This window comes from Passer montanus, unplaced genomic scaffold (genome assembly GCF_014805655.1).
Source record: "Passer montanus isolate IOZ18808 unplaced genomic scaffold, ASM1480565v1 scaffold29, whole genome shotgun sequence".
Taxonomy (NCBI): domain Eukaryota; kingdom Metazoa; phylum Chordata; class Aves; order Passeriformes; family Passeridae; genus Passer; species Passer montanus.
This window is the reverse complement of record NW_024367596.1, coordinates 8,848,309-8,862,261: the sequence shown is the minus strand read 5'-3', so window position 1 is coordinate 8,862,261 and position 13,953 is coordinate 8,848,309. Positions and strand designations below refer to the sequence as shown.

At 44.7% G+C, this 13,953-nt stretch overlaps 1 protein-coding gene across 2 annotated transcripts in view; it reads left to right on the top strand.

The window, feature by feature from the left end:
• Window positions 1-13,953, top strand: part of DIS3L2 (DIS3 like 3'-5' exoribonuclease 2) — a 181,269-nt gene that overhangs the window by 111,541 nt on the left and 55,775 nt on the right. For both annotated transcript variants that reach the window (XM_039713783.1, XM_039713782.1), the window contains 2 exons: window positions 4,351-4,458; window positions 7,928-8,161. In XM_039713783.1, coding sequence (XP_039569717.1) covers window positions 4,351-4,458; window positions 7,928-8,161 — 342 coding nt within the window. The remainder of the gene's footprint in view (window positions 1-4,350; window positions 4,459-7,927; window positions 8,162-13,953) is intronic.

The following is a 13,953-nucleotide window of genomic DNA, read 5'->3' as shown; positions in this document are numbered from 1 at the left end:
CTTCAGCGTTCCCCTACCAGCTCTAGTGGAAACTCTTGGTTAATGCAATCCCTCCCCATTGGATGGATTGTGGGAGAAGGATCACCTTAGGAGTCAGTGGTGGTCATAACCAACCTGAACCAAGAATTAAGGGGCAGCCAAAGCAGGATGCCAGCAGAATGAAGTTTGAAGGGAGCAAAAGTGCTCATGTAACTTTGTGAAGATAGGGTATTATGCTTGACCAGGGTTTGTTCCTTTTTGCCTTTGGTTGGCTGACCAGTTCTCCCCTTCTGTCCTTGAAAAGCTGCTACAGTGAGTCCATTGATCAGAGCTGCTCTGGGCTAGCCTGCTCTGAGCCTGGCCAGTGAGTTAGTCCTGGCTGCAGCAGATGTTTCTGATTTTATAGGGAACACGAACTTTTGTCATCTTAGCATGCATGTGCTCGCTCTGTCCCCTGCCCAGCTCCCCAGGAATGAGAGAGACTGGAAACTCACATTTGGTTTCTGGAAGCACTTTATTAGTTGAAGAGACAAAACAAACTCAAGGCTCTCACAAGCAGGAATTTGGATTTTCCCCTTCAGAGGAGCCAGCTGCTAAGCAATGTGACCAGCCATGGTCACAGGTCCATCTGTTTTATAATGCCAGCATGATGGTGTGTATGACCCCCCCAGCCCCAGAAGTGCCCTCTCTCACTTTGGTTTCCCAGTGGTGCCATTGCTTTGGCTTTCTGGGATGTGTGGCTGCCTGCAGGGAGAGCAGTAGCATGGAGCAGGCTGCCAGGCAGTGCTGGACAGCTGAGTCTTGAGGGCAGTGCTGAAGATTTTGCATTTAGGACTTAGAAATAGGGAGAGAGAAATCCTCTGTCTGTGGTTTGATTTGAAATGCAGACCTGCAGCTGCCAGCATTGATATCAGCCTTCCACTCAAAGAAGTGCCCTTTTCAGTATCTCTTGGGCACTGCTAGGCTTGTGGAGAGAGATGATGTCCTTTATTAGCCTCACTGATAGAGGGGGATTAAAACCAGACAAGCTCTCACCACCCAAGCCCTGGTTTCTATGACACATTCATTAGAAAGGATTTCCTGGAGAGTGTAGCTCCTTTTTTACATTGTAAAATTTTTTTTGCCTAGCTCTGCTGGGCCTCTCCAACTGCATTTCTAGATTCAGCTATGTTTATAAACCTTTTATTCCAGGTTTATGACCCCTGTCTAAGCCCAGGTGACTTGATTTCCATCTGCAGTAAAATCAAGCTGAATGATGTGATCCCCAACATAGGCACATCCGTAGCAATTTGCCAAGGAAACCACTTCCCACTGGAGGTGCTATCCCTCGGCAGCATTTCAGCTCCTGGATTCCTGCGTGCCCTGGCACTCCACAGGACAGCTGGCAGACACTGCTGCCTCTTGGCAGACAGTCACGGGAAGGGCAGAGCATTTAAAAGGTGCCGGGCAACCTCTGGATTATTCAAGGCAATTCTACACTCCTCTGATATTTTGCAAATCTGGACATTAAAGATGTGCTTAGGGGAATCTCTCAACCCGTGTCTCTGTCAGAAAGAGATGGAGATAATCCTGTTGCCAGAGTTCCTCTGGGCAGCCCCTGGGATCACTCCTGGAACATCTCACTCTCTGAGTGTGACACAATTGTGACATCTTTGTATGTTAAACGCTGGCCTTGCAATTACTGGGAATCCTTTCAGGCTGCGACCGCATCATGTTAAGGAAAAAGGAAATGGGTATTTGTAACTTAAACTCCTGTGCCTTGTGACAGTGGGTTTATGCTCTGTGTAGAGGGTGAAGAGGAATCATGACGGTAAAGCAGGAGGCAGTCAGCCAAGGCTGTTGAGGTGTTGGAAACAGGTTTCTTTGAATTCAGTAAGGTAGAATAAATTGAAATACCTTCAGTGCAAGGTCAGGTTATGTTATGCATGTGTTTGCTGAGCCCAGGAAAAGGTTGATTGCATTCTTATTCTCCCATGAGACTTCCTCCATGGCTTAGGTTAAGAAACTTCCACCTAAAGTTTCTCTCCTGTAAAACAAAGGTAGCACAGGCTGATGCTTCCCTAACAGTAGATTTGTTACAGCTAATTGCTTGGTGAGTGTTTTGTGCTGTAATTATGATCTGAGTTAAAGCTTTGCTTGTGTTTCACATCATTGAAAGCCCTTCCATTGAATTACAGCCTCTTGAATTGAATATTAATCCTGCTCAAGTACACTTAAAGCGAGCATGGGCTTTTGTGTTCCATGCAGGCATTTTTCTAGCAAACTGGTATTGCTGCAGGAGATGTGAAGGGAAAGAGCATGTGCAAAGGCACACAAATATTCAATAAGTACAGACCATTATCAGATTATCAGAGCTGGGGAGAGAGAGAAAAGCAGTTTTTAATTTGGGTGGGAAAGGGCATGGAGCTTTTATTAAATTACTAGCACTTTGTTCACTGTGACCTGAACTTTGGGGTCTTAAGGTGGTCATGGGTGATCTTAGGCAGGCAGGGATTTCTGAGAGTCTATAAAGCTATTTTCTCTCTTTTCTGACATGGGTTGGCATCACTTACACTGAATTTATACCCATGTGGTGCAGGTCCTTCCAGGCAGCATGGGCAGGCTCACGTACTGGGCAGTGAGTTATGAATGTAGCAGTATTGTTAACATTCTGTTCACAACTGCAATAACAGAGTTGGCTGCCTTTGTGTTGTGGGAAACAGCTTATCATAGGCTGTGCCCTAGTGACCTTCCAGGAGAACCAGGGCTGCTGATTCATGGTGTGACTCCCTGAGAGCCCCAGACCATAAAGTTAACCTTTTGGCACTAGTGTGCACTGCAGTTAGAAGAGATTTACAGCCATTTTCTGGTGGCAAACCACAAATGTGATTAAATATTTTAAGTCTTTCCTTCAAAGCAAAAGGTAAGTGTAAAGTGTGTGCACTTGAGGAGAAAACAGGCACCTGAGACTGTTTTTTCATACTGTTTTGAAGAACAGTGGTTTTCCTGCCTTCAGGTAGAAAAAGTTATCTCTGAAATCATTAAATAGGTGTCAGAGTTTTGGAAGAGCTGGGATTTGTATGCCAGTCAGCTTCCTGCTGGTCCTATATTTACAGGCTGGCACACAGAGCAGTCAAAACGGAAATGAAATTAAATAGCTAAATTACTTTATGGCACACAAGCAGAGCATTTCTCTGTTTTTCTGAAAAGCACCATTCCATGTTGCCACTCAAAATAAACTAAAGGAGTAATGTAGTGGTTTTTTGAGGGCAATTATTGCTTCTTCACAGAGGTAAATAATGAGAAGGGAAGTCAGAAGTGAAACTCAAATAATGAGTTTTGCTTCATTAAGCAGCTGCTAAAGATTATCTTTAATACAGACTTCACTTAGGAAATAACTCAGAGATGGTGGAAACACGTGGAGCTACTCAGGTTTGGTCTAGCATGAATATGCTCAAAAGCTCTAGCTTTGTTGGTGTAGTCAGGTGAGTAATTTGGAATTTGTTAATTCAACATTCAGCAGCAGAAATATTGATTAGTTGTAAGGAATTAGGACATGGGTTAAAAAATCCTGCCAGAAATTTATATTGGCTGACATTTTGTTCAAATTTTGAGTTTAATAAAGTAATTGTTCTCCATTTGCAGACAGCATGGTCAATAGTCATAACACAGGTATTTTTGTTTATCTCACCTGCATCTACAAGTTCCTGTCTGTGCTGTAAAGCATGGTTCAATCTGTATTGAAGCCAAGCACGGCTCCTGTGTTGCATGGGAGGAGTTTAATTTATGCTTTGCAGAGAGCAGACTTGCATTCACTTCTTGGTTGCATGGTATTCAATGGGAAAGCAAGAAACACAGTTCCCCAATCCAACCTCTTCGGCTGCTGACTGCCAGGACCATGTTTCTTCAACATTAAATTTCCTGATGTGCCCTTCCTCATTCTTCCCAGTGCCAAAGCAGTGGAAAACAGAGCAAACTTTGTGACCTTAAAAGTTGCAGTGGAAGTGTTTGCATAATCAAGGATGCAGATTACTCCAGGATGCTTACTCCATTCTTCAGAGGGGAGCACTGGGAGTGATTCCCAGTTTGGAGACTTGAAACTGCCTCTGGTCTCATTGAGGGATGGGGCTGATGTGGATGTTGGTGGCCTTAGCCATGTCTGAAATCCTCTCATTTCAGAGGATTTGGTTTACTTCCTCATTCCATGCCAGCACGCTGTCTGCCATGTGATACAGCTCTGGCATGGGTGATGCATCCCAGAGCTGTGATGTGGCCACTCCTGCCACAGAGAACGTGATGCTGACAGCTTAACACTTTTCTCTTTACCAGCTGGTCAGGGAAGCTTGTCCACACTAAAACCTTGTGTCTTACCAAGGTTCTCTTCTCTTGCAGGTGATCCCAATGCTTCCCAGGCTGCTCTGTGAGGAGCTCTGCAGTCTCAATCCCATGCGAGACAGACTGACGTTCTCTGTGATTTGGAAATTGACTCCGGAAGGCAAGGTACCTTAGGCAGCAGGCAGTCATCCTGCTAATCAGTCCTCCCTCGTGGCCAGCCCCTGCTCTTGCAGTGGTAAAAATGTCATCCCTCGACACTCAGGTGGATAGCAAAGGTGAACAGTACTGGAGGATGCAGGACTGTGCCTGTGTCTTGTCTTACTGAAGACATACTGTGGAATTTCTAACTGGAATAGTCTCTCAACGTGGTTGGGAAATGATGAATATTTGTATGAATCTCAGGAATGGAGAATGTCCTGCTCTTTGCCAGGTCACCCAACCATTTAATGTCTTACCTCCAGCAGCAATTCAGAGCTCATGCTTTGGTGGGATGAGATGTGCCCCTGCCTGCAGGCCTGCCTCGTGTTCGCAGGCGTTGTGCAGTGCACTGTGGCTCTGTGGCCTCTCTGGTAAACAGACTGTTTAATTCCTCTTCAGAGCTGTAAATTACAGCAATCCAAATAAAGCATGATAGCCCTTCAGCAAAGGCATGGCTCCATCCCCTCTGCATGTGTTATTTCCAGGGAGCAGTTGTGGAGGCTGTCTGTTGGTGCACTGAGCTGCCTTCAGCTGCCTGCCACCACTCCCCAGGTCTTCATTTCTCTCCTATTTCTCTCCCACACTCTTTGTTACCCTAAAATCTCCTCTTTGGTGATCACAGGGCCCCCTTACTAAATCAGGGAGGGCTAAAGACTGGCAGTACCAGAGCACTGTTTAGTATATGCAAAATACACTTTTTGTACTCAGAGGTTTTTTTAACCATTGTTGTTACATATACAACTCTTTCTGTAGACAGTATTTCTTGTGCCAATGTGGTAATTTTTTGCAAAATACACTTTTTGTACTCAGAGGTTTTTTTAACCATTGTTGTTACATATACAACTCTTTTTTGTAGCCTGTATTTCTTGTGCCAATTTGGTAATTTTCCACAAAGATTCACCTCCTTATTATTGTCCCAGCTGCTCTAAAGGATGCTGAATCTATCTTTGGGCTTTAGCAAAATACAGTTGCATTCCTGGTTCTGTATTTCTGCAGTGAATCCCTGTTCTGACACTGAGGTGGGTTGTATTTGTCTGCTGTGAAAAGTGTTTCCCTTCCTATAGCAACAGTGTGATTGCTCATGCTAGACCTTTCATTGACTCTGAATTGTCTTTGAGCAGCTGAAAGTCAAGTCTTAATTAAAATAAGGCTTTAATTACATCTTGTCTCTTGTCCCATGCGATATATCCATTGTGTTTCAAGCAGTGCTCAGTCCAACCCTGTCTGACCAGTGAGAAAATAGAGGAGCTGCAGCATTCAGCTCAGGGAGCAGACCTCTGGAGTGGTCTGGGCTGTGGCCATGCTGTCTCTGGGAGAGCAGACTGCCTGTGGCTATCTCAGCAAACTGGTTTCTCCAACAAGGCCTTTCAGGTTACAGTCTTACTTGAGGTCACTTGATGTGGATGTCAGGTGAAGGCTGGAGAAGAATTTATTCTTTCCAAGAGGAAAAGTGCTTGTAGGGCTTTTGCCCAGGAGAGCATTCTTCTAAAAGCTGGTATTTCTAGGTGTTAGTATACCTGTATCTCAGTGCAAGCAGGGTCACATGCTCCCCCCCACTCTGCTGGGTGAAAGGGAGGTGAGTCAAAGGCCCTAACACATCTCTTGGACCTCAGCTGTTGGTGGAGAGCCATGAGAGCACTGACAGTGAGGACAGGATGTTGCTCAGGACTATGGGTTTTTCTCAAAATCAGGCAGAACCTTATCATAATTTTAGAAATCCTTTGGATGCTGGTGCGGTGTGGACTCTGGGTGCACCAGGTTTGCTGTGATGGGGGAAACTTGGCAGACTGATCTTGTGGGCTGCTCATTGTAATCTCTAGGTCCCAGCTCACAACCCCCAAGTTGCTCCTCCACTGTGCCTTGCCCATCCCTCAGCCATGGCACGTGGGCCAGCCCATGGGAGCTTGCCCATTCTTCTGGTGGGGTTTCCAAAGCAGGGCTGCTGACCTGCTGGACATGCATCCCCCATCACCACAAGAAGCTGAACTGCACTGAACAGATGCAGCAGAGCACAGAGCAGGTGCTGCCAGCACTCACCACTGTCACAACATCTCTGTCCAGTTTTGTGGCTTTCTCTTCCTTTCTTTCTGCACAGCACAGAGACACAGAGAATAACCATGAGCTGATGATCAGAGCACTTTACATTGCAAATGCTACTTGCTGCATCTCTGCTATTAAAGCACTTTCAAAGTAGAAATAACCTTAAAAGCCCTGTGACTTTCAGAGCTCTGAGTTGCTGTGTTATACAGCACATCTGTGATGCATTAGAGAAGGAGGCAGCAAAGGTATTTTGGGAATCAGTCCCTTCCTATTAAGGGGAGGGTTTGTCTCTGAAGCAGTGTCCTTGACGAGGCTGTCATAGAGAGCTCGCCCTTCTCCCTGGACACTGTCACTTGCAGAATTTACCTTGTCCTGTTGGGCTGATGAAGGGGTAAGGTGGCACTGGCAGCTAAGGCAGAATTACAATTCTTCAATCATTCTCTGAGCACTTGTGCTTTGAATGGTTTATCACAAACTGTCTCCAGAGCCCTCATGCCAATGCTCTTTACTTTTGTGAAAATCCTTCTGCCCATGTCCCTCAGTGCTTTATCACTGCCTTGATGAGCTGTTGGATTGATTGTCTTATATATCTCAGCTGAAAATAGGTTTTCCTGTCTGCTTTAGGAAATAATTCTGAATTCCTATTTTTACACTGGTATTCTTTTAGGGAGTTCAAAATGAGAGTGGCTTCTGGTTTAAAATAAAATAATTTTATAAGCAGTTTATTGAATGTTTTCCTCTCAATTCCAAAGTAGTTTGGAAGCCCAGAAAAGTTCCTGGCTTGAGTTTGGGCCTAGAACCATGGACATGATCAGAGAAGCAAGGGATCAGTGACTGCCCATCTCTACTCCAGACCCACCAAATTGTGAACGTCCTAGTCAGGCACTTTCACACATGCTAGTCAGACATTGGGGTTCCTGCAGTACTCCTGAAAACAGTATTTTAAGGCCAGCCCCTGGTGCCCTGGTGGCCAGACTTTAAGTCATTCTGCTGTGTTTTAAGCAGGAGAACCTCTCTGGCATGTGTGTCTCTGCCTGTTGTCACTCCTGCACCTGGTAACCTGTGAGTCAACAGACTGGCTTCAACTCCCAGATGGTCTGTAGTTCTTGGAGCTCTGTGGAGGAGGGAAGTCAGGTGGAGGAGGGAGATCCAAGCAGTCTCCTGTGTATATGCACAATATGTTGTTACCTGTTACTTGCATATACACTTTACTAGATGCTAGAGAATCTGCATGGGCAAAAGGCCTGAAGGTCTCAGTAGGACAAGATGTTCTCTCAGAGAGCACAGGTAGTGGGGAAGTCTGCTGTCATTCCTCCCAGTGTTTGTGCAACTTCCCAAGCTTTTGTGCACCAGAAGAATGAGTTCTCAGATCAATTTACACTTGGCAATTTTGCAGATCCTTGATGAGTGGTTTGGGAGGACGGTCATCTGCTCCTGCGTGAAGCTCAGCTATGACCATGCACAGAGCATGATTGACAGCCCTGGGAAGGTGTTGTCACCTGAAGAGCTCCCCCCTGTCTCACCCCAGCACTCGATAGCCGAGATCCAGGGGGCTGTGCTGAACCTGCACCGAGTCGCGCAGCGCCTGCGCAAGCAGCGCTTCACCGAGGGCGCCCTGCACTTAGACCAGGTGAGTGAATCCAGCCCCCTCAGGCTTCACCAATGCAATTTCACCTTGTACTCTCTAAGAATTTCCTGGCCAGTCTGAAAACTGGAAGGGTAAAATCAAGGCTGGAATAGAAAAGCAGGTTTGAGTGCCAATGTTGTCTTAAGAGCGGCATAAAATTGTGTACCATAAGCAGTAAGTAGGATGAAAAGAAAAAAATCCCTGTTTTTTAAGGAGTGATCCTTGAACATTTTTTAAAATCCTGAAACCCTGTTGGAGTGGGTAAGTAATTCATACAGTGAAACAAATCATGACAGTGTCGTTCATTATCGTGCAGTTCAGATATTTGTGCACATTTCACTGGGAAAGGCTCATCCTCCACATTTCTTCCTGTGCTTGCAATATTCTTGTTTTCCACAGCTTTCATAGCAGTTCTCTGTGCTGGGAAAGTGGCTAAATGTTATCTGAGCTAATACTTGTAAGTGTTGGGTGTGTTTCAGAGGAAAAAATGCTAGTGAGGAGGTTTTCTGTCTGGGATGATTTAAATAATCTTGTATCAGTAGTGGTATGTGTCATTTCTATTTTACAAGGATATCCAGATATTTTAGGCTATCACAGCAAAAAAATACTTTTGCATGATGTTCAGCTGCTCTAAGGTGGCTTCTGATAGTTTTTGTGGATAGGAGGTTCCAGTAATTGGTAGAACCCAGTGGTCTTCCTGAGCAGGAGACAAAATAATCTTTTAATAAGGAAGCTCTATTGTTTCATTTTGCAAAATGAGTGTGCGTCAACATAGGGATATTGCTGAGAAGGAAGCTAGGAGTGGTGTAAACAGGGCTATTATATGTAAGACATATGTTGTAACCCTTCCATTTTACTCAGCATTGTAGTTTTGTCTGCAGTTGCAGGAAAGTCTAATTTTAGAGAAATCATTGCAGAGCACAGGAGCAAGAGGTGTCTATAATCTATGACCTTCCCCAGCAGAGCACAGGGCTTATTCTGGTGAAGTTGCTGTGAAGAAGAGGCAATGTGCTTTCCCCCATGTCTAAGATGGACAGAATGACAAAGTTGTGTCTTGAGTTTCAGCAGAGGAGTTTTTATTTTAGGATAAACCTTCTGCTGTAGTCAGTGTATTATCTGAGGCTGTCTTGCCTACATCTGTTGTAGGAGGTCTCGGGGGACTGGTTCAGCACATGGAAGTGAGCCTGGAGCAAGGACATTTGCTTAAGGTCCCCCTAAATTAATTTGGAAATTATTTTTTGAAATCAAACTTCCACTTTGAAGTTTTCTTAAACCTCTTCTGGAACAGAGACTTCCTTCTCTGAGGTTTAGTGTACAATGGCAAATAAACTGGGCCTTTGTTTCCAAGCACACCCTGAATGCTAGAGAAACATAAAAAATCACAGCTTTTGCATGGGATCAGCTGCCTGGGAAACCTTGGAGGTATCTGGCTTGGAAAAAGAGTCCATGGTGACTGGGTGCTGTGGCCCAGAAAGGCCACCAGCTGCCTTCCACAAGTCACTGTTACACTGTAGTGCTGACTGCTAGCTGTGTGCCCCTGAGTTGAGTTACCTGTTATCAAACTAACCTCAGGGGAAATATGTTTTAAGCCAGCTGTGACATTTTCAATGGGAGGATTTGGCCAGGGAAGCATCCTGTTCCAGTGATAGCCCATAAAAGATTAGCTGTGTTTTGTTTTGCTCTGTGCTCCTACAGAGGAGCCATTAAAGAGAACATATTGGAGCATCATTTGTGAGATTGGGATTCAAAGCCACAGCTAAGGGCACCAGAGGCCATTGATTCCTGCTCAGTCTAGTTCCCAACCATCATGATAAACTGAGTTATATCTCACAAGTGGCACTTTACACTGTGCAGAATCTCTCTCCCCTGGCAAGAATGTCAAAGTAATGGTCTTTGAGAAGGAAGCGTATTTTAGATCAAGGGACACTTTCACCACACTTAGTCGAGTCAAGTACTGCCCTGATAGCTTTATTTTGATAAACTACACCCTTCCCAGCCCATGGAGGAAGTGGCTGCTCCAAGGCCTGAACATGAACAGCGTGTGAGGGACAGGTTTGGGGACGTGGCCAGTGGCATATGGTGGGACAAAGCAATCTACTTCTGCTTCCCCAGTTCCCTGAGTTCCCATGGGCACAGTTGTGTGCCATGTCCCACTTCCAGCCCCAAGTGAGCGAGCAAGGGTGGGTCCAAATGGGAAACACACCTTTCTAATCACTGGACCTCTCACTGATTTCCCGTTGAGTAATGTAAATCCTGAACAATGGAAGACAAACTCCAGCAGGAAGCTTGGGGCAATGAATTATCGGATTCCAAATAAATATGTGAGTGAAGGAAATGATCATCTCACAGTCTTAAGGGAGGGGGTGGCTGAGCAGGGATGACTCCTGTGCTTTTTTTTCCAAGGGATGTGAGCCCTTTTCCTATATATTGTGTTATGTTTGAGAGTTCTACCTTGGGGTAACTCCTGATAGAGCAGTGATGACTTTTTTAGTTTATTTCCACCCTGCCATTTTTCAGTGTGAAGTGTTCCTGTGCTTCCTGTTTGTATTAAGAAAATCCTGGGGGAAAGAATCTCCCATCCTCCTTTGCCACGGCTGTGGTGGCTTTGGGCTGATGCTCTCCCTGTCTGCGTCAGTTTTCTCTTTGGAATGATACTGATCTGTCCATGTAGTTTAGGATTTATTCCCCAAAACTAATTTCTCAGATTGAGCCATTCATGGACATAGCTTTATAACAGCAGAAATGTTGGCTGGCCAGGGAGCTCCTTAGACATGACACAGGCTGGTTCCAGTAGGATGCAGCAGTGTCAGGCTGGTCCTGCTGGGGTGAGAAGAACGTTTCCTCCTTGAATGTCTCTGCTGAATTTTTATGACCCAATGTGAGAGCAGCATCTGCTTGCCCATCGTTTTATCTTTTAGCAGCAATTTTAGAAGCAGGAACCTCCATAGCTCAATGGATGAAAAATATACAGATAAATATATATTTTTTAATAACTTAGGAATTACGTATCTGGGTCACACAGAAGACCATGAGACATTACAGAGATAGTACACAGTCTGGAAAGCTTAGGATTTGTGGGTTCAGTGTCAGTATATGTGCACAGCACATCTTGGGGCTGTGCAGTTTTGAATTCCTGCTTTAGTTTAATCCTGGCTGTGACTTTAACCTACCTACCTGTGACCCACTCTTTCCCCCCACTCCCCAGTTCCTTTCATGCCTCTGCAGAGGTCTGGGAATCCTGCTGGGATTGCAGGTAATCCTGCTGCTTGGACCTTGGGTCTGAGCACCTTGTTTGTGACCAGAGCCACACATCTGTCATTCCGTGGGGATCCAGCTGTCCCTATAGGCCTCTTCTGGGGCTTTTTCCCTAGAATGTGGTTTCCTGTGCTGCCTGCCAGCTTCCCAGTTCCAAAAAGCAGCTCAGCTGAATTTTAAAGGTTTAAAGACTTTGCACCTTTAACAGCTAAGAAGCTTATGAAACTTTGTCCACACAGACAGAGATTAATGTATTTCTTTTCCTTCTCATTCAGAGCTGCAGCTTTTAGGTGCAAAGGCAAGAAGTCTTGTATGTGACTAAGAAAAAATGTTCAGGTATTTAGAATATTGTCTTCCCCTCCAACACATTCTTCCTGCACAGGACCATGAAACGCCACCTCTGTGCTGTCCTCTCACAGCTCCTGGTGTACCCAGTCTATAAATTGGAGCAGAGATTTGACCTGGTTTAAAAAGCAAAGTGAGCACAACTCAGAGCTTTCCTTTTTTTTTCCTGGCCAGGTTGCTTTGAAGCTGGATCACTTCCCCAGCCCACAGCTTTTAGAAACACTAGCCAGAGAATCAGATAGAAACTTGCTTTCAACAAAAACCATCAAGTTTGCAGAAAAGCTTCTTAGCTCCAGCCTGCCTAGAGGAGACGCGCTGATAAATGGTTCTCTTTTGGCCTCAGCAGTTTAGAAATGAATCACGAGGACAGATGCCTACGGGAAGACAGGTTAAAAAGGATTTCTGTGCCTTTTTAAAATGAGAATACCCCGGGATGCTGATCTGTCTCTATGACAACTCTCTGTGAGCTAAGCATTTCCTTTTGTTGTGCTGGTGATTCTACCTTTACCAGCACATTTACACCTGGGTGCTCAAAACATCAGCATTGACCAAAGTTCCTTGTGAGAACAACCCGAAGTGCATTTGCATTGTACCAGTTAATGGCCCTGAATTGTTTGCTAGAATAGCTTCTCTCCTTGTTTTCTGCCAAACAGACATTTAGCTTTGCAGGCGTGTGGGAAAAAGGAATGGAAAAAAAGGACAAAAATGACAAAGATGAGAGTGTTACACGAATTTAAGTGTTGAATTGGTAGTGAAATGGTCTCACTTCTGTTCTCTCCCAGCTTGTGTATGGTGCCATTGTCTTGTCATGTGAGCAAGGGTTGCTGTTCCCTGTGGGTCTGTATTGTTTTGAGTAACTTAGAGGTAATAAAAATTGTATTGTTGTAACTCTGTAGCACACTGGAGACCTATGGTCTTGTGCCATGGCTGCTGAGGATAAGGAAATCAGTGACCTTTGGGAATAACTTTATTTAAGACTGGTGGTACTGCTAAAGTAAGAGAGCATTTAATAGAGCTTCAGGAAACTTAGGGAGACAAGCACAAAGGTCCCAAGATGTGTGCAGAATGCCAGCTCCAAACCACCCAGGTGTGTGACATCTGGGATTAAGTAGCCAGCTCTGCACAGTTTTTGAAGCCATCAGAACCTAGTCTGTCTACTTGGTGCAATTGGCTTTGAGAAGTTGACTTAAGCCACTCACACATGGAAATCAAGGAGGAGGAAGGACACTGCCTCTGACATTGTATGTTGGGAAATTTTGTATTTGGTTGTGGCTAATGGGATAGCACAGAAACGTATTTTTAGACAGCTGTCCTTGCTAATGCTGTTTAATTGTAAATCTCAGGAACCACAAATTAATTACTCTCATTATTAAAATTTTCCAATATGAGCAACTGCTGGAAATAATTATGGGAAATTGTTTTGTCATATTTCCTGCCTCATATCTGTATAGTAAGCATTCAGGTCTTTTATTCTTGCTTTGTGAAAGTAATAAATATTTCTACCCTGGTTAAACAGTCATTGTGTGCAAAATACAGTTAATTAGTATATGAATGGAAGACTTAGGGTTGGAAGAAGTGTTTAGATGGGACAGAAAAGGGCTGTAATGTTGCACAGACTTCTGTCTGAGGTATTTCCTTTAATAGCATGTTCTGAATTTATGTCTTAAAATGCAGTTGGTGCAGAAAGGTTCATCTTGGCTTGACTAGTCCCTGGAGTGATCCTTAAGTTTTCTGTCCCAGGCTGCTGTATGTGCTACCCCTGCACATGGAGTGTGTGGACTGTTCAAGGAAGGAGTCAATGGCTTTTCTCCAGCCCCTGGAGCAGGGCTGCATCTCTTGGTCAGTCTCAAAAAGAAAGTCGTGGTGCTTATTGCAGGGCATGTGACATTGGAACTAAGTTCATCTCTTTGGTTCCATCAGGGTAGGTTGAGGTATAGGTGTCTGGCTGGGCACTTGGCTTTGGTGCAAGAGAAAATCCAAAAGGCCCATCTATAAAAGCCTGAACACTGCTATGATACCTCCCTAAAGAGGCTGTTACAGCAAAAGTGCATGAACATGCCAGCAGAGGCAGGGTGGGCAGTATGTATGGGGCTGTGAGATAAATGGAAACTCAGACTGACAAGGAGCTTTCACTATTCACTTCCTATCACAATTCCACCATTGTCTGCTTCTTCTCTTTGATGTCTGGTTAAAGA